The 24,716-nt window shown below is 46.5% G+C and overlaps 1 protein-coding gene across 1 annotated transcript in view; it reads right to left on the bottom strand.

Moving 5' to 3' along the window:
- si:dkey-89b17.4 (zinc finger protein 850) overlaps window positions 1-24,716 on the bottom strand; it is a 30,179-nt gene extending 5,463 nt beyond the window's left edge. The window contains exons 1-4 of the mRNA XM_040124003.1: window positions 24,433-24,716; window positions 8,690-11,489; window positions 6,792-7,901; window positions 4,718-5,580 (exon numbers count right to left, since the gene is read on the bottom strand). Coding sequence (XP_039979937.1) covers window positions 4,718-5,580; window positions 6,792-7,901; window positions 8,690-11,271 — 4,555 coding nt within the window. The 5' untranslated portion in view covers window positions 11,272-11,489; window positions 24,433-24,716. The remainder of the gene's footprint in view (window positions 1-4,717; window positions 5,581-6,791; window positions 7,902-8,689; window positions 11,490-24,432) is intronic.

Genomic DNA, 24,716 nt, shown 5'->3' on the forward strand with positions numbered 1-24,716 from the left:
TTCATACTCAGTGGTCACTTCATGAGGTGAACCTGTAAAATCTAATGTGATCCAATATCAACACGTTACACTGTAAAATCTTCTGGGATTAAGATAAAGAATTCTTATGAAAGACATTTGTTCATGTTGTGCGTTTAGATAAAACGGTATCAGCTGATATATTGTAGGTAGTTTTGTTTCAGGCTGGACTTTAAATGCTCGGGTTTTGTTGAAATTGTCAGCAAAGCGTTGATTTATTTTAATTTGACGATGAGACAGGAAAATATTTTTCAATCTTCGGACAGCGAGAGTGTTTCTCAGTCCAGGGCTGCAGCTAACGATTATTTTCATTACTGATTCATCTTTTACTTTTTTTAATCAATGTGTCAGAAAAGAGTGAAACACGTCGAGCAAACGACAGAAAATCTGTGAACTTTTGTGCCAAAAAATTCATCACTTCTCAAAATGGATGGCGATAATTTTCCGTCAACTGACTTCAGTGAGAAGTGATTTCTAACCCGGAGCGACTGATACAAACTCTCTGTACTTTTAGAGGTGATAAGAAAGCTGCAATACAAATCGAGTTGTTATTACTGACGGCTCTCAGTACGATGCATCACAAAACTACGGCTGCAACTAAAATAAAGAAAATTGTTTTCATTATTTCCTCGATTAATCGATGAACCCAGCTCGGCTGAATCACTAACGTCTTAAAACACAGTGCTCTATATATAAAGATTATAACAATGAAGAATATTCTTACTAATCGTTTGGTCTGTAAAATACGAGAGAACAGTAAAAACAATTTCTTAAATCCAAAGTCTTTTGCTCGACCAACGGACCGGACCCCAAAGAGATTCAGGTTACTGATAAAAACAGAGACACTAGAAAACCTAGAACCAGAGAATGACTTGACTTTTAACATTTTCTATCAACTATTGATCAAAACGGCTGCTAATAAATTTGTCAAGCGATTAATGAACCGATGGTCTCGGCTGAACCACAAAGTCCAGCCTCTGACAGTTTGACTCGGTCTGAACATCGGAAGCGTGTTAAAGGTGGACTGCATCAAAGGTTACGGGGGTACCTAATAAAGCGACCTCTGAGAAATGGATCTGAGTATGTGCTGAAGCTGTTGAAGGAGAACGGATTGAAAACACTGACCCCCACCGTGGGTTTTTTTTCAGCTATTTATTTTCAGTACTCAGCAGTAAGGGTTATAGTATATGGACAAGTTTTTCTGTTAAGAAATGAATTATCAAAACATAGTTTATAAAAGTGTATAGTAAGCATTACATATATATGCATGGAAACAAAAAGTTAGAACTGAAAACAAAAAAGGGGTTATAGTTGTTCCAAACCAATCTTTTTCTTCTTCTTCTCTCTAAAAACTACTTGAAATGCAGGCGGGAAAGTGTCCACTCAGGGGGGAAAGAAAAAAGAAGAAAAATCAAACATGGTGAAGGAAGAAAATGCAAAAATAAAATAGAGAATGTACAGTTATTATTTCTGTGTTCTAGATCAAGATCACATGGACTCCTACAGCACTTGACGGTCACTGCACGGCTTTGACTTATCTTTTTTCTTTTTTAAAACTAGCACCAGTGCTCCTGACAACGCTGACAAACGGTGTTTTTTAACACGCACACAGAGGCTTCCAAAAAGTCAAAAACGCAATTAAATAAAAAGGGAAAAAATAATAACACCAATAAATACAAGAGGTTACCATAAGAGTCTAACATAAAAGAGGTTCCAATGATGAGGACTGAATGCACTCCAAACAAAGAGGAGAATCACCGAGTCGTCCCTTTTCAATGTGAGTTTGATTTGTGTGAGACAGGAAGGCGGGCGGGGGGGGGTTCAGTCAAACTCGGCGAAGAGATAAATATGGAAGAGAGGGATGATGGGAAGGCTCAACTGAGAAAGACCGTCACAACATCACTTGGTAAAAGGCAAAAAAAACCCCACTTTCCATCGTGTAGTTCCAGTTCCTTAAATCTTCACACATTAGAACAGAGTAGAGTCTCAGTGGAGCCCAGTGTCCGTTAACGGGTCCATCATCTCCACAGAACAGGGGGGTTGTGGGTAGAGAGAGGGGGGGGGTGTCAGGTGGGTGTTTACATCAACAAAGCTCTAAACTCACACATCCTAAAGACTAGTGCCGTCCATTACAAGTGTTAATAATAATCATAATAATAATATAAATAAATGCATTACTACAATGATCTGTCGTCTTTTTTCCTTCTTATAAAAGAGGTACTGTAGATAACACAGTCAGAAGTACGATTACAATACAGGATCAAACAGAACAGAGTCGTGTCGGCTCAGGCCGAACAATGTACACCTTCCTCTCCTCCTGTTTTCAGTTGTCGACGTGGTTTCGTTCTCTCTCTCTCCTTTTTTCAACGGCCTCGTTCAGCTGCTTGTTCAGAGACGTAACAGTAACAAGTTTGAGACGGAGATCGGGGCTGGAGGGGAGATCTAGAAATGTGACGCCAAAGACGGATTCACCGCTCGTTCACACACACGGACTCAAAAACGGAAGAGGACTCGGGATCGGACACTCGGCGGCGGCGCGCGGGGGAGGTCCGAATTCAAACGAACGTCTGACAGAGCGACAGCCGGCGGCGTTGGCTCGGACTCCCTGGTGAAACCGAGGCAGAGAAGTGGCCTTCTCTTCCAACGAGCTGTCCACACGTGAAAGGTGGCGCGGTCAGACCGGATTCCGCCGGGACGAAAATACCGGGGTTGTAGACGTAAATCTGCAGGGAAACGGGTGGAGCTCAGTCACTGGCGCTGGTTAGACACGATCTCCTGTAAATGCACAGCAAGGGGCAGACTTCCCATTTGATTATGTTCTAGTTCCTTTACATTTTGCCATTTAGTCGACATCAGCGAGAGAACGGACGGCGATCGCCGATCCGATTGGATCTGTCGGCGCAAGCCTACTGGACACTGAACTTCCACGTGTGAAATCAAAAGGTAAAAGTCCATATTAGACCGAACTCTGCACAAAGCCAGAGAGCGAGCACGTCACAGAGATCGATCAAGACCGGCGTCCGGTCTGACCACAGCTTTCGATCCACGTCGCTCCGAAAAACCAACTACTCGGTCATGGACCAGTGAAATGGCGTCTGCACAGACGCAGTCCAGTTTGAGTTGAAAAAGGAAACAAGGTTGAGACGCGGTTTACTGTGCGAACAGAACCAAAAAAAAAAAAAAACGCAACCTGAAGTCTCAAGTTCCCCTGCGCCCAGGTTTCAGCTTTATGAGAATGTCCTCTCACACACACGACGGTGACGACCCATCGTTTTAATTCCTGTGAAACGGAAGCACGGTTATTTTCTGCTCAAACTACACGAAAAGCTGAAGGTCACGGTCGACGGCTTCACTCTTATCTTTAACCGAACTTTTATGAGCCACTGGGACTTGAAGTAGAAAAGCGAGGCGTGAAAACACATCGCCCGGGACATGAGATGCTCTGTTGTCGGCCAGTGTGGTGACAGTATCTGAAAACCGCTGCTCAGTCCGAGCTGGGCGAGCAGGTTCCTGCTACGGCTGCTACCGCTGAATCCGTATGTGAGAACGAGGCGTCGGGAGGTGGTCTGACGGGGAAGCTCCGAGACCAGGAAGCTTGCCGCGCGCGCGCACGCTTGAACCAGACCCTCAGAGACCAAAGCGTCCCGTCTTCAGCTGTAAAAGCTCCCACAAGTCATTGCTGTCACCTGTCAAACCATTAAGATACAAAGAAGAAAAAACAGACAAAACCCCTCTGTCTTTACCAGCACCTCCACTGCACCTCCATGTTGGTCACTTAAATAAAAACTGTTTGGACTTTGTTTAGACTACCTAAGTCCGAATACGGTTTAAAAACATTGTGACAAAGGCCACGACAAGATTTCATCGACACAAAACTCCCTACAAACATCATCAGAAACAGAAAACAACTGGACCAATCGGCTCCGGGGATTGAAATGGACAAGATGGCTCATTACTTGAAAACAAGCATCAGACTTCCTCACACCTTCATGCGGACCCTCACGGCAGTCTGTCATAAAGTCGCTACCACGGGACTCATCAGTCTTTACGAGCTGGTCCATAATAAACAGTCTGGTTTCAGCTCAGTCTCTGCAGCTGTGGGGCCCTGCCACTCAATTTCTCACCAATGTTCCAGAGCGAGAAAGGTTCAAGAACCTCAGCTTTACAGGGCAACATGCAGTAGGGAGTAAGGCAGGTGTAGTGAAGTCCATGTAGCTGTTAAAACTACATCATGTCTGTGTGCAGTCCGTGTCTGCCTGCCCGTCTGCCTGTCAGTCAGTCTGTGTGGGACAGTCGGACAGTTCTACAGCCGGAGCCTTGTGGGAACGTCCGTGAGGGAAGCCTCGGCTTGGGAAAGGTTAGGAAAAGATGTTGGAGCTGTGTGAGCAACGGAGTGTGTGTGCACGTCCTCCATTTTCAGTCCTCTCTGTGTGAGTGCAGTGTCCATTTTGTGTTCTCCCTCCTGCTATCGGTGTATTTTCATGTCATGCAGGACCTGGACTGAATCTACACACCCTGTCCTTCACACACACTACAGCCACACATGGGAAATGAGGGAGAGGAGGGTGAGCAGCAGGAAGAGCTACGTTTTGGCACCTCCAGAAACCTTGGCATGTGACTGGCTACCCCATGCCCCCTGTCTTGCCCAACCCCACCCTCCCTCATCCCTTAGCTTATATGAAGGGGCCGCCGGGCATACCCAGGAAGTTGGGCGCACCCATGGCCATGGGAGGAGGCGCCGTCGAGCTGCTCCAGTGCACCTTCATGTGGTGCCTCAGGTTGGACTTGGACGAGAAGCGCTTGTCACACTGTTGGCAGGAGAACGGCTTCTCCTTGGTGTGGATGCGGCGGTGGCAGATGAGTTGAGTGGAGACACGGAAGGACTTGCCGCAGTCGGGGCACTGGTAGCGTTTGGGCTCGGTGTGGATCCGCCGGTGGTTCTTGAGGGACATCAGGTTGGGGAACTCCTTCTGGCAGGAGTTGCAGAAGTAGGTCCCGGTCTTGTGGCTGTTCTTGTGGTTGAGCAGGGAGCTGGCGTGGCGGTAAGACCGCCCACACTGGTCGCAGACGTGGGACTTGATGACCTCACTGTTGCCCCCACGGCTGCGGGCTTTGGCCATGCTGCCGGGGTCGAGTCCTTGCTCTTGCATCAAGGTGAGGTCCAAGCCTGACCCCCAGCCCAGCTCCTGGGAGCCCCCTGGTCGGGGCTGCTGGGGTCTGGGCTGGCGGGGCTGCGGTGCCTGGCCGTGGGTGATCTCCATGTGGAGCCTGAAGCTGGCCTGCGTAGGAAAGGCTCGTTGGCAGGACCGGCAGGTCAGCTCCCGCTGCTTCTGGTGGACTCGTCGGTGGTTGTAGAGCTGGGAGGAAACACGGAAGGCCTTGCCGCAGTCGTGGCAACGGTGGCGCCGTGTCTCAGAGTGGATACGGCGGTGGTTCTTCAGGGCAAGCAGGTTGGAGTATGTCTTGAGGCACACGGCGCAGTGGTAGATGCCGACAGTGTGGGTGTTCTTGTGGTTGAGGAGGGAGCTGGCATGGCGGTAGGAGCGGCCGCATTGATCACATCTGTGCAGGGACAAACAAGGAAAAACAAGAGGGGAGGAACAAGGGGGTGGGAGGAGGGACAGAAGGAAAGAAAAAGGGAAATTAGTAACGGAAGATGGTAGTTTGTTTTCACTGTTCTAGCCAAGTTAATTTCAAGTTATTGGTTACCACTTTTTCTTTAAAATTAGTGAAATATTTTAAACTACTCATCTAAGATGTTGCACATACAGGTATATGATCTGAAATCCGGCTTAAAGCTTTGACAGAAGACTACTACAAAGTGGTGTACCATTTAAAATTAGGATTGCTAAAAAGGTCATGGGGGAGAGGACTGCTGAGTGGGTGAGGAAGGGAGGGACATGGGGGAAACTATGGACAAACAACTGGGATTCATGTAGGGAACTGGGAGGTATCTGCCGCTCCCTGCACTGCACAAATGGACACAAGCTTCAAACAGCTTCTTTCGCATGTGAAAACAATTTCAAAGACCTTCTGTCACAGCCTTCTTTTAGGTGATTACTAAATTCTCCGTGTAGTGATGAAAAAAAAGAAAAATCAAACATGCCCACAAAACCTCCACCGTTTCAGACTGCAGTTGCTTGCAGCTACTGTGCTGTAGTAAGGAATCCTTGACTGATACGCATAATAACCTCTAAACATGTGCAGTGCAGCTAGCTCCAAATACTTCCTAATCTTCCCTGTGATTTCAGTTTGCCAAGATATCAAAATGCAAGTGCCCCATCACATAACGGCAGTTTCTAGTCTAATAACTGGCCAGTATCATGATACTGCCTAAAGAAAACAAACACAAACAATTTAAAGACTACAGTCAAATTCATAACAAGAGTAAGGAACACACAACATCAATACTTTAAATTTTGCTAATATGCTACACAAAAAATACTACTTAAATCAAATCTGTGATAAAGTTTGCTAAGAAAACAAAGCATGAAAACAGTACATCTAAACATGAAATGTTTGACTGTTGGTAGCCTAAGAAACTTAAAAGTGTGATATATGCTAACTGAAAGCAAACGGGGTTGACTTATCTGGTCTCTCCACTAATTCAATTTGTCCAAACTTCAGAAAAATCCGAATTCCGGCACGCGTATGGTCCCAAGGAAGCCGGATTGGAGATCATATACCTGTAATAGACATGTAGAGACCTAAATTTATCTTCACTATTTTTTTTTTCAACTTCGAAGAATCACAAACAACTGACGAGAACTCACGTGTACCGACACTCTTCGCCCTCTCCCGTGGGTGCAGTGGCCTTCCTCCTGACTTCCATGCCTACCTGGTTGTCCCCGCAGCGGTGCCTGGCCAGACCGGATCTCCCCTGGAAACTCTTCCCACAGGTGGGGCAGCCAAAGGGGGTAGCCCCCTCCTCATGGACCTTCTGGTGGTTACGGAGGAACCTGGCCAGCCGGAAGGCTTTCCCGCACGTGTGGCAGATGTGCTTCTTCCGCTGTGTGTGGATGCGCATGTGGTTGCGTAGCGCCATGTAGTTGGTGTACGGCTTGTCGCAGAAGTTGCACCGGAAGTTGCCTGTCTTGTGGGTGTGCTTGTGGTTCAGCAAAGAGCTTGCATGTTTGTAGGCGCAGCTGCACAGGTCACAGGCGTAGGGTCTCTCATCAGAGTCCAGGTCCACAGAGCTTCTCTCCATGCTGATGTTGGTGGAGCTGTTGGTGGAGGAGGACGAAGGCAGGTGCTGGGCTGGGCAGTCATGGGCTGCAAGCTCATCAGCCGTGGCAAAGCCTTCACAGCAGCCATCACACTCAAAATCCATCTGGGCCCCAGGGCCCTGAGGGCCTTTGCACAGCCCAGCTGTAGTGTGGGTAGCTAGCTGCCTCTGAGTGCGGAAGCCCTTGCCACACTCTTGGCAGTTGTGCTTCTTCTGGGCAAAGTGGAGACGCAAGTGGTTTTTCATTGCCAGCCTGTTGGGGTATGTAGAGTTGCAAACATTGCAGTGGTACTCCCCGATTTTGTGAAGATTCTTGTGATTGGCTAGGCTGCCCGCATGTCGGTATGTCTTTCCGCATTCTTCACAGGCAAAAGGCCGACGTCCACTTTCAGCTGGGTCAAACTTCTGGGGCCTGGAAGTTCCAGCTGAAGAGTAGGGCTTTTTGAACCCCTGATGGCTGTATTTGACACCCATTACCTGGCCCTTTGATGACTCTCCTCTCATAGTCTGCATTTGAGAGGGGCCAGGCTGCTGGAATCGGGAACCATTTGGGCCGGTCCGAACAAGACCTTTGGCCCGATGCTCCTCATGGAGACGGAGGTGGTTGATCAGCTGCTTTTGGATCTTGAAGGCCTTGCCGCATTCTTCACACTTGTGCCTGCAGCGGGAATGGGCAGATATGGATAAAAAAAACAATAGAGTCTCTGTAAATAGATGAAATTCATTCTCTTTAACCAATATCAGGGGAGTGGTGGTATTAAACACAACCCTCTGTGGAGGCTATTATTTTATGCATTACGGCCCCCAAGTCAAATTCCTAACAGGGTTGGCAGTCCGGGTACAATGTTGTTATGTTCAATTTAAGTCCAACAGTTTGGTGACAAACTGCCACAACGCAGTTAAAATCAGAATGTCTCCCCTGGCAAACAGTACCCAACAAAAACAGCATACTAAATCTCGTAAGCCATCGGCCGCCACATCGGGCTAAGAAACCACAAATCAACAGTTAGGAATTAGGAGCACTGATTGCGATGAAATCGAGATAAAGTTCGCTCAATGCAGATACAACTGATACATGAAAGCCTCGCATTTCATCTTTCAACGTAAACTTTACCAGCTGAGCTAAATGCAAAGTGATGCAGCACTTGTGCTTTGTAAGAGTGTCCACAATGGTAAATACCCAATGTTTATCAACATTCTTGGGACCAGCCCTCTGAATATGAATTAAGTACAAATCACAGCCAAAATTTAAGTAAGATAAGATTGGATTCTTTTACTCATTCGGTTTACAAGCAACTCATGCGACCAAATTTTTTTTTACCCTAATTCCAAGCTCAGATGATATTCCTTACTTATTCTCAAATGTGCGTAACATGTGGCATTACCTTTAAAAGGCATGACATCTGCCCAAATAAATTAAAAAAATGGACCGAATAAGGGACCTACCTCTTCAGGTCAAAGTGGGTCCTTTGGTGATTCTTGAGAGCCAGCAGATTGTAGTATCGTTTCTGGCACACCAAGCAGCGAAAAACCCCAGTCTTATGGGACTTTTTGTGGTTAAGGAGTGAGCAGGGGTGTCTGTATCCTCTTCCACATTGGTCGCACTTGTGGGGCTTGTCACTTTGGTCAACCATAGGCCTACGTCCATCGCCACCAACATCACGACTCCCTCCGGCGACCCCAGCACCAACACCATCTCCTCCAGACATCCCTTTGGCTCCATTCAGGCCCTGCTTGCTCAGTGAGCCAGCCCGACTCTTCCCAGGGCACAGGTGGGTGATGAGGTGGTGGCGGTCAGCAAAAAACATGCCACAGTCAACACAAATGTGGCTGCGTCCGTCCATCTTATCATTGCCATTAGCTGAGCTGCCTCCAATACCCTGTTGCTGGCCGTCTGGCCTTTGGGGGCCATGGACTAACTGGTGATTCAGGAGGTCCTGTTTCCTGGAGAAGCTCTGGCCACAGGTGGAGCAGATCATTCTCCAATCCTGCTCCAGGGTGGAAGGTCCTGGTCCTGTTGGGTTATTGGCATGGCTACGCAGATGGCTCCTGAGAGCTCTGAGGCTGGCGTAGTGGTTGCCGCACACCGAGCAGTGATACACTTCTCCATCATCCTCGTCATCTTTGTCATTGCTCCCCATTCTCTTGCCTCCGCTGTGGGCGTACTGTCGTTGGCTGCCGCCTTCCTTCAGGCTGCCCGAGCCTCCAGCAGACAGTGAAGTTCCGCTGGAGCTGTGGTAGTTCATGTTCCCCATAAAACCGTTCGACATGTTGCCCTGCTGCTGTTGTGCCTGCTGTTGCTGGCCATGGCGGGGACACATGTGTGACTTGATGCCAGATACATCGCCATACATCTCACCGCAGTCGGCACACACGTGTCTGTCGGCCTGACGGTGAGCAGAGTTGCTCTGGGAAAGTGAGCTGCCATCAAAGCGATCGTGGAACTCAAGAGAGTCCAACCCACTGCTGTGGCCACCATCTGGTACAAAGTGGGCAGCATCACCAAGATTCCCCGGCAGTGAGATTGGAGTGGTGGCACCACTGCCTTCCTGGACGTAGCTCTGCTGGGAGTCCAGAGTTAGTGGCTCTGGAGATAACCAGTCATTGCTGTCATTGTTAATAGGCTGGTTGGAGGGACGTCCCTTGTGGCTTCGTAGGTGGCTGTGTAGCGCTGCCAGGTGAGGGTACTGCTTACAGCAGATGGTGCACTGGTAGTGGCCTGTCTGATGGCAGCGTTTGTGGTTGACCAGACTTCCTGCATGCCGGTAGCTTTTTCCACACTCCCCACATTTAAAGCGCCGCTCTCCGTCATCTGGAGAATTGGCCTGGGGTACACGGCCTCCAGAGGGTGAAGACACCGAGCCCTGTGATCCAGAACTTAGGGTGTCTGAATTGAGGATGGAGCTGTCCTGGCCATGGGAAGCAGGGTGGGGATCGTGGGTTAGATAGTGGACTTTCAAGGTCTCGAGATCTGGGTGTCCTGCGCCACAGTATGCACATGTGTAGATGGGATTGTTGACTGGAGGGCCCATTATGGGGTCGTAGGGACCTCTTTTCTCACTGGGCAGGGGTGGCAGGGGCAGAGGGTCCCCCAGGGCCGGAGTGTATGCTGGGGATCGAACTGCACTCAGATTGTGAGGCATGATGCCTGGGAAACTGCGGGGCAGGCCGAGGGATGGCGAGGCCGTGTTGTGCAGCAGGATGTGCTCCTGGAAGTCTGTCTTATTCGGCAGCGCTACCTGGCACAGGTGGCAGAAGCAGGAGGCCGTGTCGTCGTTCTGGGACGACTGATTGCCACTGCTGCGCTCCGAGTCGTGGAGGCTGCTGCTGCTACTGCTGCTGCTCACCATGGATGCCCCGGGGGGCTTGAACTTCGAGTGAGTTCTCTCGTGGCTGTTTAAGGCAGCCAGGTTGCTAAATTGTTTGAAACACACAGAGCACTTAAAAGTTCCTTGTTGGTGACACTTTTTGTGGTTCACCAGACTACCGTGATGCCGGTAGGTTCTATCACACTGATCACACTTGAATGGTCTGTCCCAAGCGTCGTCGGATTCAGGGGAGCCTTTTTTTCCGTGGTCGTCTGTCTCGTGGCTTTGTAGGACACTATGTCCCATACCACTATTATTCAAATGGGAGCGCCCAAACCCGTCGGAGAGGTCCTGGGCGAGACCGTAGTCCCTCTCGTCGTGGCCTGCTTCTTCGGGTACTTCTTCGCTCTCTTCTTCTGTGTGTGCACTACTGGGGGACAAAGTATGGATACGTAGGTGGTTCTTCAAAGCTACAGCGTTGGGCAGGGTACGGGTACAAACAGGACACTGGAAGGAACCCACTTCATGAGATTTTTTATGATTAGCGAGGCTAGCTGCGTGTTTGTAAATTCGGCCACACTGTTCACACTCAAAACGTCCGGTCTCTTCCTGCTGATAATGTGCTTTCATATGCTCTAGAAGACTTGGAGTACTCGGGCAAACCATATCACACTCTTTACAGGGGAAACCCTTGGCACGACTCATATCATGCATTGCCATAGTACTCTAAAGCGAATCGGTTGGAGAGAATCACGGTTCACAATACAGCAATGAACAGTGATAGGGTAGGGGAGGAAACAGCAGGGCTTAGCTCTTCAGCTGAGGGCAGAGGTGGCGGCCATTTTCTCCCCGAGAGCCGTCAGTGCAGGTCCAGCCAATCGGGGCCCACCCTGGGAGGTGGCGGGCCTGCGGGGGTCACACCAGCCAATGAGGTATCACTGTGGAGACGAGAAGAAGAAAAGAGAAGAGGGTTACTTTTAGAGCAATTTAAGTCCCCGTTTTAACATGAACTTGCCCCCTTTACAAATTCAAAATAAGCATTCGAACCCTCAATCTTTCAGTAAACAAAATCACAAGGTGCAGTCAAACTCATGTTCATCTGACTGAGTATGAGGTGGTTTTTGAGCATTTTACATGAACACCATCCTACAATGCTCACACTGCACCAAGTATGAAAGATTATTCAAGAACCATTTTGATAATTGACTGATCTCTTACGTTGCGATTACATTACCATACTCTGGTGCCAGCGTCTAAAATGGGAGTTTTTTTTCTCTCGTATATCTTTATGAATTGAATATCTTTGGGTTTTTGTCTCTGGCTTGAATAAATAAGTAATTTGAAGATGTAACCTTGGATTCTGAGCACTTGTGATAACCATTTTTCATTTACGGACCTAATGATTAACTCAGTTGAGTCTGCCCTACCACTGTAAGACTCAGGCGCAGCACCTAACCCGAATGAGCGGAAACAACTAAGCTGAGAGTTCTTTACTGCTCTGGAGAGAAAGGTCACAGTACTGACCAGAATGTCAGACAATATTTTTTTTTCTGAAACTCAGGTTTAAAAAGTGGAGGTTGTCTTATATTTAACGACTACACAATTACGTGTTCATTCATTACAACAGATATTCTTTTTGAAAGGAGAGAGTACCGGTGTAACTACAGTCTTTTACAGAGTGTTGCGTTATGGGTTATTTGTTGCCTTATTATGCTGCCAGGATGGTGAGGGTTTTGAAGTCTGTCTACAGTGAGTCTCAGAGTTTATCAGCCTTAAAAGTGTCTGGTTCGTCCAGTTCAACCTGCAGGAGTTTCTGAAACCTGGTGTAACACGTTCTGCTGCCACAGAGGAAATAAATTCATGACGTGTGAAAACGAGTTCTTGGCGCCTCCAGACGTCTTTACTGCAGAAGTGAACCAGGGAGAGAATCTGCCAAAACAGCCAAGAATCACAGCCGTCACAGACGATGAGCTCAGAAAGACTGAAGCCTGAAAAATGTGAACTGTCTGAGAAAATAACGGTGTGAGAGGAATCGACTCAGTCAGCTGGGCCACCCAGTGGCCACTGGGAAGGTGAGCTGTCTACAGACGCCCTACCAAACAGAAACTTTTGGTCAGATGGCTGCGGGGGGATGAGAACATTACAGTTCAAATCCATTAACTACAAGTCTTGTTTTACCGAGGTTATTTTGTGGTGCCCAAGGTGCCATCAGTCACAAAAATGTGAAGGATTACCTCGGGACATCAGTGAGAAGTTTTGTTTCGCTTTTCCTCTCTCTAATGTCTGAGCTACTGTGAAAAGCAACAACCCGTGTTGGGTTTTTTATGAATATTGAATTGATAATGGTTCAAAATGGTGCCTAGGCCTCCAGAGACCTGGGGAAAACCCTGCTAATTCTTTAGAATCAAGAACATGCCTTTGTGTTATATGTTTATATCATGACACGAGTGATGTATCGGTAAGGCTCCATTCAAAATTAGTTAAATATTTTTGCCCCAAAAAGGAAATAAAATTTTAACTAGGGCTGCAACTCATGATTATTTGTTAATCTGAGGATTATTTTCTTGTTTTGTCCGACCACCAGGCCAATTGTCTCTGCTTTTCTCTGATTTAAGAGAGAAAAGCAGAAAATCCTCACATTTTAAAAATCACATGAAATAGTGAATGTTTGACATTTAATTAAATTTAAATGCTTGAACAATTAATCAATTATCAAAATGATCCAAAAAAAAAATTCACTTTCAATCAGCAAATAATTTCAGCTCCAATTTTAACATCCCAGGAATGTTCATTTTAGTGCTAAAAGATGCGATTGGATATTAATTAAATTTCAAAACCGGTGTCACATTTCAAATATCCGCCATCTCATTTGGAAGCCTCACATTTCCTTTGGATCTGACATTATACTGCCAGCAGGCTGCAGCTGCACTCCCTGCACCATTCACACCTGACAGCCCTCTGCAGAGAGCAGGACACACCTTTGTTTGTAGTGTAAAGAGGCCGAAGCTCGCTGCGAATCTCCCACAGCCTCAGAAAACCACTGCAGGATCAACAATCCTCCAGAGCCGCCACCCAACCCCCTCCATCAAGGGTCAACTGGCCTCATACCAGCGCCAGTATCCACAGTAAGGTCATTTGCACTGTTACCAGAGGACGTATAGCAGCAAAAAGCAGGAGCAGCAGATCTGTGGACCGATAACCTCAATTTGTAATAATGAGAAACTGGAGAGTTTGTGGGAGAGGATGTGGTCCGAGAGCTGAATGTGTGCATATTTTCAGGGTTGTCTCAAATTAAATGATTATTGGAAGAATGTGAAGGTTTGAATAAAACCAATCTCATAGACAGACTTGTCATTTAAACCATGTAACCTCGTTCTAGGGAAATGTTGTGTGGATAAAAGTGAAATCAACATGCGAGTGAGAGTTCTGGTACAGAAACTCTCTTGAGGTAATCGTTATGGGCTCAAACTAAATCAGTAACGATCAGCTGATTGATTTTCTGTCAAAACCCTGCCAGAACTCTGAGCATGTTGAAATGTACCACACATTTTAATCACATTTCGATTAAATCTACAACAGAAAATGTGAATTAATGCGCATTTGTTTGCCGATTATGACAATAAACAAAATATCTCTGGGTTTTGTATTTCTGATTAAATAAAAGAAGGAATTTCAAGAGGTCACCGTGGCTGCTGGGACTTTATCATTTAGTTATATCTGGCATTTGGTCGACAAACAGAAACAAGAAAATCATCTGCTGAATCATTAATAATTAACCACCAATTGGCAGATTATTAAAATACTTTAGTCCAAGATATTAATAAGTAAATTAGCTAATACAATAAGTGGTAATTGCAGCTTTATTACAGTCTAATGGTGTGAAACTGGTGTGAAATTTTGATTTAAATCATCAACTATGTGATCAAACAATAAGTTAAAAGGATTCCATGTCAACTTTCAGTCCCTGACAGTGTTTTGATTCGGTTGGTGCCAGGAACGCACCCCGGTCCGGTCCATTCGTTCTCTGATCAGATAGTCCCGATTAAATGTATCTTTGGCCAACATTGCACTGTACTGTAATTAGACTCGGACTACGTTCATGCGAGGCTGGTAAATTTAAAAAAAGGTCTGTAGAAAGATTCATTTCTTAAAGGCAAGTGATTGGAACAATCTATAGTAATTTTCGCAACAGTACTGAAATCAACGACCATGAAAGCAAGAAACTTGCAACGATATCCAGCCCTGGTCATTAACAGAGGCAAAAGAAGAATGCAGCTGTCTGAGGGTCTGAACGAGCGTTTCTGAGGCTCAGACTGGAAATAAACCCGTCGTCAGTACTCTGATGCTGCTGATGGCCCAATATTGACAGACTACTGTTTGTTCATGTTCACATTACGCTCCGAGGAAGCACCGCCGCACCTGCCGCCGGGGTTCAAGGACGCAACCAACACCTATTTTCATTACTGATTCATGTGTCTAGTATTTTCTCAATGAATCGTCTGGTCAATAAAAATCTCTCTGGTGAAAAACGTTATTCTCAGTGTCCTTCACGTGCGGATCTGTCCGACCAAAAGAGGGTCAGTTCTCTGTAAAGCGGGACCAGAAAACGCAGCAGATTCTCTCAGTGGAGAAGCTGCAACAAGAGAGTTTTATTTATCAAACAATTAATCAATAATCCAAACAGTTACCGATTCTTTTCTGTCTATCGACGTATCAATTAATCGACTATTTGCTGCAGCTTTATTTAAAATGTGTAAACTCATGACCTCGCAGGGTGGAGCTGAGAGACACTGACAATATTACATTTCTAAACAAAAAGTCAATGAATCGTCGAGTAATTAATCCTCCCAAGTGCGACGTTGCTGCTTCTCTGTTTTATAACCTGTGACTATGGCTACACGTTGGGTTGAGCTTTGTTCAGTCCCTGCAGAGGAAAAAGGTCCATTAGTCAGCGAAAGCGTCACAATCAAACAGTGTAACAGCTAATAAAGACTTTCTGTTACGTGTATCTAGGTTGAAAATGTAAAACCGAACCCTCGTATTGTGTTGGTGGTCCTGGAGACTGCAGGGCCTCTTTAACAGCTTAAAAAAAAAAAGCCTTTCAGGTGTGAGAATTGCTTCTGTTGGGATCTCCAGCTGTAACGTAAGGTTAACAATAGGGATGCAGCTAGCCATTATTTCCATTGGTGGTTAATCTGCCCATTATTTTTTTGGATTAAATCGATTAATTGTTTTTGCCATAAAATGTTAGAAACTACTGAAAAATGCCTGTTATGATTTCCAGCAGCCCGATGTAATGTGTTTAAATGGCCTCTTTTGTTCTGAAAACCAAAAGTACTCGGCTTACTGTCATGTTCCGTAAGAGATCTAACAGGAAGTAAAATCACTATTTAGGAGGGAAAATCGAACACGAGTCGTTGAAGGACGATGTTTTATGGTCACTCCTGTATTTTGTCACTTTCATGAAATGCTGACGCTTCAAAACTTTTTCACGTTGGGTTTTTTGGGATTTTAATAAAGTCAAAAGAAAAGAAGACACATTTAACAGGCCAAAAAATAACAATCGTAAAAATGTCATTATTGTGAGAGGCAGCAGCAGCAGCAGCAGTATAAAGCAGCCAGGTCCACAACAACAACAACAACACAGACTAACCAGTCAGTAATCAGATCAATACTTCTTGAGGACCAGAGTGATTAAAGTCAGTCGATGCCTGTGACAGTTTTAACAGGCTAATCTGTAATTTGTAACAGATTACACCAGGCCACCACGTTAATCTGCTCTGCCACATGAACACACACACACACACACACACGCGTGTCACTCTCTTCACACCCTGCCAGGACTTCCAAGGACTTTTCAATGACTTCCAAGGTTTTCTTTGATGAAATGTGACCTGACACCGGTCGGACCTGACACCGCAGCGTCGCAAGGTTCGAAATCCGGGAGAAAATCCTGCACGCCGGAGACCTGGTACAACAGTCACACAATGACGCAGCCGAAAACTCTTTACGATTGATTCCTTCCCCGACCGGTCGTGGACAGAGAATCGATCCACGACAACCTGAGTAAAAACTGTCGGTCTGATCTTCTCGGGCTCAGGAGACTGTGACGGACATTGTTCGCTTTTTTTGAGGCGTAACGGGACTAAATGACAAAGTACCCAAAGAACCAGTCGACAGTTAGTTTCTCTGGGTAAAATAATCGTCAGCGACGGCGCTAAGAGTAGAATGAAATGGAAATGTGACACAAAAACAGCATGAGGCAGAATTGATGGGTAACTGTGGTGTTCGGGTGAGCTTCAGGTGTTTCTTTGAGGCCTGCTCTTTTTTTTTTGTACGTTGCAGTTGTGGACTATCAGGAGCTGCAATGGGCACGAAGTGGCCTTAATCCAACACAACTCAGCCTGGGTTATTTTATTCAGCTTTTGTCATCTTCGTTAATATACTGTGACCTTAGCAGGATTTACTGTGAAGCCCTTTTCAGACACGGAGTCTGGAACATTTCCCGCTTCATCTTTCTGTCAGTCTCCCAGACTTTGACATTCATGAGCCTCACGGCTTCATTCGGACACGACGGGAGATTTGTGGAAAAAGCCGCGTGTCCGCACGTTCGGAGGGACGGATTGTAAAACTGACTTTGCTGCCGAAGGCTTAATTCATGACGAGACTCGTCCCGCTCCTCACCGCGAGTCCACCGACACATGTTCACATCCGTTGCGTCGCTGAACGGCATCAGACACACGACTCTCTGCCTGTCGGAAAACACCAGTGACAGGACTCTTTTCATCCCGGTTTACTCACGTGCCGTTTGTAAAGACCTTCACTGGATATTTATTCATTCATTCCGCAGCTCGCATGAATGAAAACGATTACTGTGGTTGTGAGAGAGTTTTTTAACTGTCGAGGGAAAATCTTTTTACTCACTGGTCTGAGCTGACGACAGTGAATCCAATCAGCTCTTTACGGTGTTTCACTGTCTAATAAACTGATTTTATTTTCTTTGTGCATAAGAGATGAAGACTGAAATCATGACTTTATTACAAAGCGCTTCAAGACAGCAACTAACGATCTTTTTCACATAATCATTAGTCTATTAAATGTAAAAAATACATCACAAGGTGATGTCTTGTTTTGTCCTCGAGTCTAAAACCCAAAGAGGTTCAGTGGCTGCGATAGAAAACAGAGAAAAACGGAAAATCCTCAACGTTTGATATTTTCTCAATGTCTTTGCTTAAAAGTGACTCTGACATTTTATTTATTATTTAACGGACTAATCCTTTTAGCCCCGGTGGTCTCTCTGCATGTTAACCCTGCGCATTTCTGCAGCTTCACCTCAATCTGACTTCATTCGGCTCAGGCTTGTGCCAGGAGCCAAACAGGAATGTTTCAGGTCCGACGGTAAAAAAAAACCGCCGTTGTGACTTTTATGTAAAAGCGAGCGAGATGTTTATTCAGACACGAGAGCGGCGTGTCGAGCTACCGTCGGTTTAACTAACGAAAGAGCGGGTCTGAAAGGGGCTAGAGATAAAGAACGGCAGACACAGAGAGGTGGCTGAAGGTAGATAAAACCAGGGAGAGGGAGGGAGCTGTGGGGGAGGGGTGGTAGCTGGTAGTCGGTTCAGCTTGGGAGTGAGGGATGAAGAAAGGGAAAAAAGGAAAGCGGTGGAAAATAAATGTGTGGAGGAGGGTTTGATTGGCGGGAGAGGAAAATGCTGGGGGGAGGGGAGAGACGCTCAGAGCAGGGAGACCCTGATGAGCTGTGGTCTGACAGGTAGGAAGCTCAGAGCCAAACTAGACCAGGAACCCGATTAAATAATGTGTGTGTCAATCAGACTCACTTCACCCCGTCACAAAAGAAAACCAGTCCTACGTAAACCCTGCTGGGGGGGCTGCCTCCCCCCTCAGTTCAGTGGACCTGTCCTTAAATGTCCAGGATCTGCTGATCCAGTATTTTATTTTTTTCCTTTGTTTAATCAGCTAAAACTCTCGCTGAGATTCACATCTCTTTTTCCAGAGAGACAGGGAGAAGGGAGCGGCACAAAAACGTCAAGTGTCCCGCACTACACAAGACCACCAGACCAAGTCCAGGTCAGACCCGTGACGCTACAGTAAGAAGACAAAGTACACACTGACCAAGAGCGCCGGTTTCCACATCCTTCACCAACAGTAATCAGCTCCGACACAGTCCTGACTGAAGTCTGTAGCACATCCTTACAGTTTCCATTACCTCCATGATCCAGCTGCATATTGCAGATGTTACCTTACAGCAGGAATCAGCGGCGGGAGAAGCATTCAGCCCCTTAACCGAAAGCAGCAGCACCACAGTGTGTGTTATAGTCCCGCATTCAGCGTCTCACTCACTGAGCCGAAAGTACAGAAGTACCAGGTATAATCAGCCACATGTACCAGTCCCGGCCCCCGCGCGTGTTTACTTATTTATAGTCCTGAAGTCAGAGCTGTGACAGGATGTCATACTGTTCCTTTCCTCAGAGAAACACTGTCCAGATATTTGCTCCAGGGCTGCACCCATCAATTCTTTTCTTTATCGGTTAATCTGCCAGTGATTTTTTCCACTAATCAGTGAATGGTTTAGTCTGAGAAACGTCAAAAATGCCCATCACAGCAGCAAAGCCGAGCGTGAAGCCGGCAAACGTCCTGTTTTCTTCTGCGATGATAAAGGACACACACACAAACAAAGATTAATCGATTATCAAAACGGCTGCCGATTATTTTTACGTCGATCCACTAATCGTTTAATCGACTAATCATTTGGTCCAATATGAAGCCTGGCTGGATATTTGAGGCCGACATTAATATATATATATATATATATATATATATATATATATATATAAATAAAAGGATCCTGACATGTGGTTGTCAAAGAACAGTGACCCACACCTGCAGAGTCTGGATCATTTTACAGCAGAGAAACAAAGCTGCCTGTGCTCTCTACGGGACAACAGTCGATCACTCGATCATCAGAAGATTCATCGCTGATCAATGTAAAGTGCCTTTAAAAGCGCTGTATTGATAAAATATTTTATTATTATTAATCAGCAATTGTTTGATAGTCCGATAATAGTTTTAGTTGTTTTTAAAGCAAAAATGCCAAATGTTTTCTTGTTCACAAATGTGAGGAATCGCTGCTTCTCTTTGTGCTGCCTGATGTTTAACTGAATATCTAATATCTAATAGTTATCTTGGACATGTGAAGACATCTCATTTGACTGTGGGAAACTGTAAAAGACATTTTATAGACAAAACGATTAATCTGGAAAACCATCTGCAGATCAATAGATAATGAAAATAAACGTGGGTTGCAGTCATGATGGACAAGCTGCTTCTCCTCACATGGATACAGACACAGACGTGGAAAGAATTATTAGTGCTTGAAATTACAGGACATTTATCTCCAGCTCCAGAGCCAAGCACAAAAACTCCCAAGTGCTAGGAAAGCTGTGGCCCCTGGACAGGCTCTGAACCGGACCCAGCTCTGAGGGCTGGAACTGTACATTCACACAACGACACACTCTCACAAAGTCAGAACCACTGACGCTGCAGCAGAGCGCGGCGGCTTCAGCTCCAGCTTCAGTCCACGACGCAGACGCCGAGCAGAAACCACCAGACCAAAATGACGCGATGGCTTCAGTGGAGCAGAAAGACCGGCAGCGAACCGGCTCGACGCACACACTGTGTCCTTACACCTGGACAAGGACACACTCAAGGAAAAACCTGCTCAAGGACCCACAGAACTCCCTCAAGGGCTCCTGGAACCTGCTCAAGGATCCCCTGGCCCTTTGTCGGTGACTATAGCAACCTTCTCAAGTAACCCTGGAACATACCCAAGGGCACTGGAATTAACTGAGAATCTCCAGGAACCTCCTCAGAAACCTTTAGGACTTTCAGAGAGACCCCTGAAACCTCCTCGAGGGCCCCCAAAACGCCCTCGGGGGCTACTACAACCACCTCAAGGATCCTCTAAATGAATACCAGTAGTATATATTAAAGGGGGCCTCAAAAGGGTTTTGTGCATGGATTAAGGTTTTCTGGGGGTAAAACCCATTAAATTTACCAATCACCGTGAAAAATAGCTTTATTTTTCTACCAAGATTTGAAGACCGGGGTTAAAGTTACAGGGCTGATCCCAAATATGGGATTAACGGAAGATCAGTGGACTCCTACATAGGACTGATCATTTTCATTTGATGTGATTTAATTACAGCTCTATGATCCCCTGATAACATCTTCAAGTCAGAATACTTATTTCCAACATGGTCTCAGGACGTTAAAGGACAGACATAAAACTTCTAACATTAAATTCAAGGGTTTTTTTAAAAAAAAGGGAAAACCTTGCTTAGGATTTACCCAAAAGCACTAAAGCCATCTCTGAATTTTCACAGTAAGGATAATTAATTTTAAGGTTGGTTTTTAAATCGCTCTAAAAACGCTTTAACCATGAAAAAAAGAAAAAAAAACCCCATTACAATACCTTAATTAATTACAATCCATTCATTTCCCTCTTAAAGTGCCATTAAAACAACACAATCACATCATTAATTGGTAAATTAATGCTATATCAAGGTAAATGTGATCAGGTCTCCAGTCACTGCGCCCAGCGAATGGCGGTCAACAGACACTAACTGCTCCGATGACGCCGTGAACTGGGACTGCAAGTAACCATCATTTTCATTATCGATTGATCTGCTGCTCATTTTTCTCAATCAATCGATTAATCACTTTGGCTATGAAGTGTCAGAAAATACTGAAAAATACCTTTTATAACACATCTTCAGATGTCACGTCGTGTCCGACCAACAGCCCGAAACCCAAATACATTCAGTTTAATATCATGTACAACAAAGAAAAACGGCAGATCTTCCATCTGAGAAGCTGGAAACAGCAAATGTTTGACATCTTTGCTTCGATTATCAAAATAGTGAAACGACTAACAGATCCATCGACTGATCGCTGCAGCTCTAAATGAAAAACTAAACCCATATGCAAATGTTTCGTGGTATTCGTTGCAGCGGCCGGTCACATCATTAGCGGTGAAAAGCCGCTCGGCGGCACGCAGCTGCAGCTCGGGCTCGGCAGAGTTTCATTAAGACAAAGTGAAGAAGTGGTCGGAGTAAACAGGGAGGAGGTGCAGAGTTCAGCCAGATGTTTGATGTGAGGCAGGACAAAGAAAAGCAGCAGCAGGGCCACGAAGAATGTAAAGGCAGCGCTCAAGCCAGCACCGACGGACATGAAGCAACACACTGCTCCCAAGATGTTTTTACAGCCTGGCTCCAACTCCACTGGAGGTGAAAGAGACACTGAGCGCGTCTGTTCGTTTCCACTATCGATTAATCCATCAATTGTTTTTTGCCGGCAATCGTTAAGTCTGTGAGGCGGTGAAAAGTGTTTTTTTGTGCCACCGACAGTCCAAATCCCAAAGACGTTGAGTTCACCGAGACAGAAAACAGAAAGTCTGACGCACTGGAGAAGCTGGAACTGGTTAATGGTTCTTTATTTGTGCTGGATAAATGTCTTATAAGATTAACTGATGATCAAAACAGAAGGCGATTTAATGGACTCACTGCGTCCGCTCTAGTGTCTAGTTCACGTGTTATAGTTATGCAGGTAAAGCACAAGTACAAACTTTATGAAAACACACAGCAGTTATTTGCTCTGAGCAATTACAATAACGACCCATAAAACCTTCATTTCTCCAGCTGATCACATGTGAATACTTTCAGTCATCCATCAATAAACTGCGTTGGACTGTTGACGGGACAAAAACTGTTTCAAGACATCACCTTGGACCCTGGGAAACGGTGATTTCCGACCTTTTACGGACCAAACGATGAATTCTTTGAGAAGTGAAGTGGCAGCTTAACTGATAATGAAATAACTGTTAGGTGCAGCTCTCACGGATCTCATTTGCAGTCATTGTTATTTGCCACGTATTATTTTTCACAGTGTGCTTTATTGTATTTATGCATCCATACAAACTGACACACGTCAGTTTGTATTTCATAAATGGATATTATGCATTTGTTTATTTATTTACACCCCCCCAATATACTGTATCTATGTCACTGAGATAGAAAACTGCACCGGTGATTTCGCACATCAGAGCTGCAACGATGAGTCGATTAGTCGATGGACACAATGAACTCCGATACTGGAATAACCGTTTTAGTGATTGTCGGTAGGAGTAGCAGCAGCCCCGTGTCCCAGCTTCACAAGATTGAGAATTGGGAGAATTGGCTGCTTTTCTGTTTCGTACTCAGCAGCGTCCGGACCGTTGTCCAGACAAAACGAGGATTCTGGAGACGTCGCCTTGGACTCTGATGAATCGGGAAGATCATCAGCAGATTAACTGAAAGTAACTGTAGGTGGAGGCCCTGGTGCACACTGGTCTGAGAGGATGTGCCCCGTAGGACTTTGCGATTCGATCTCCTTGTGTTTTCTGTGCATATTGATTCTACACATCTGCTTCCCGTTCCCGCCTTATCTCCTGGTTTTCTCGTTTCAATGATACTGGCGCGGCTGGGAAATAACGCGTCCCAGTCTGCAGGTCTAAAAGTTCACTGGTCCACAACGGTCCGGTGGAGGTTTTACAGAAGAAGCATCTCATTCACCAGCAGATTTGAATCGGCCTCTCACCGGCAGCCAATCACAGTCCTCTCGCTCTTTTCTCCGAGCTCCAAGTCCCGATCATGTAAACAAACCGAGCCCGGCTGATTAAAAGCGCTTTATTCACAAACGCGCCCAACGCGTGCAACCGTTTGCGGTCCGAAAATCACTTCAGGCGGCCTGGAGGGAAACAGAGACAGCCCGGGTCTGTTCACGCCGACGGACAGATCCCCGGCTTCGACTGTTGAACCCGCAGCCGTTTTTTCTCCACATTTTATTCCGTATCTGCAAACTAAAGCCTGCTCCGGGTGCCGAGAGCTGGATCTGACAGAGAAGGAGCCGTTACAGCCGCAGCGGGGCTCCCTGACCTTGGCCCGTCTCCTCTCGGTCGGGTTCAGCCCCGGCATGAATTTATCGGGACAAAGCGGGGCATCTCCACCGCCGACACACGGCCGACATTTCCTTCGGTCGACTCCCCGATTTGACCGGGGTGGTGAAGCCCGAGCCCGGCCAGCCGGGGAGGGGAACCGTGGGGGGTTAACGGCGGACAATCGTCTAGTTTTAGCCGTGTAAATCCGACACGATGCTCCCAGCAGAGCGGGACAACACCTACGGCCATCAGCCCACTTTCACTGAGACCCCATCTCCATCGGAAAATGGCTTTCGAGCAGCGAGCCATTTTCCCCCATGCTAACGGGCTAGCCTCGCGTTCTTAGCCCCACAAACACAACCTGCTACCACGCCAGCTACACCTGAGGACCGAGCAGGGTCCAGGTCTTTCAAACACGATGCAAAAAATAACAGCGTAGGCAGCCCGGACCATTTTAGCCTTTTATTTACAAAATGCATTTTGTGGATCAGAGGTGAAAGCAGGCAAATACATGGCCGAGCTAACGTTAGCATTAGCGCCTTGCTAGTTAGCAGTCCCCCCCCCTCCCCCCCCACACCCCACCTCCGCGAAGAGAGAAAGGGGGTAAAACGGAAGTTCAAAACAACAAAATGACAAACAAAGCACACAAACAACCCAAACACGGAGCTGCTCGGATTAAAGGTACCCGGAGGGTTATTTTGCCGTGAAATACGTTCACGCTGCCCGGGTTGAAAACTGGCCGCTGCAGGAGCTCGCAGAGGTTAGCGTTGCAGCTAGCCCTAGCATCCCGAGGCTAGCCCGGAGCTACACAAAGATCTCGACAAACACACCGCGGCCCCCGCTCACGGAAAATCTGTTTTTTCCGCCGTTTTCCCCTCCACACTTACCCCTCAATTGGCCTCTGCGCCCGCGAAATGAACGATGCACGGCGCGGAGATGCAAAATGTGCAAGTTTCACGGATTAGACATGGTTATTTCTCCTCCTCCTCTTCAACCACCGACTTTTGGTTCTCGGGTCTTTCCCCACCGCCGCTTCGACAGCATACTTCCTGCCGCTGCCGCTGCTAGCCGAGCGGCGCCGGAGCGCAGCGCACACGGCAACGCGTCATCATGCGCAGAAGGAAATTTCAGCAGCGACAGAGAGTCCCGGTCCGCGCGCCTCGCAACGGCT

Source organism: Xiphias gladius, chromosome 3, assembly GCF_016859285.1.
Source record: "Xiphias gladius isolate SHS-SW01 ecotype Sanya breed wild chromosome 3, ASM1685928v1, whole genome shotgun sequence".
In the NCBI taxonomy this organism is placed as follows: Eukaryota; Metazoa; Chordata; class Actinopteri; order Istiophoriformes; family Xiphiidae; genus Xiphias; species Xiphias gladius.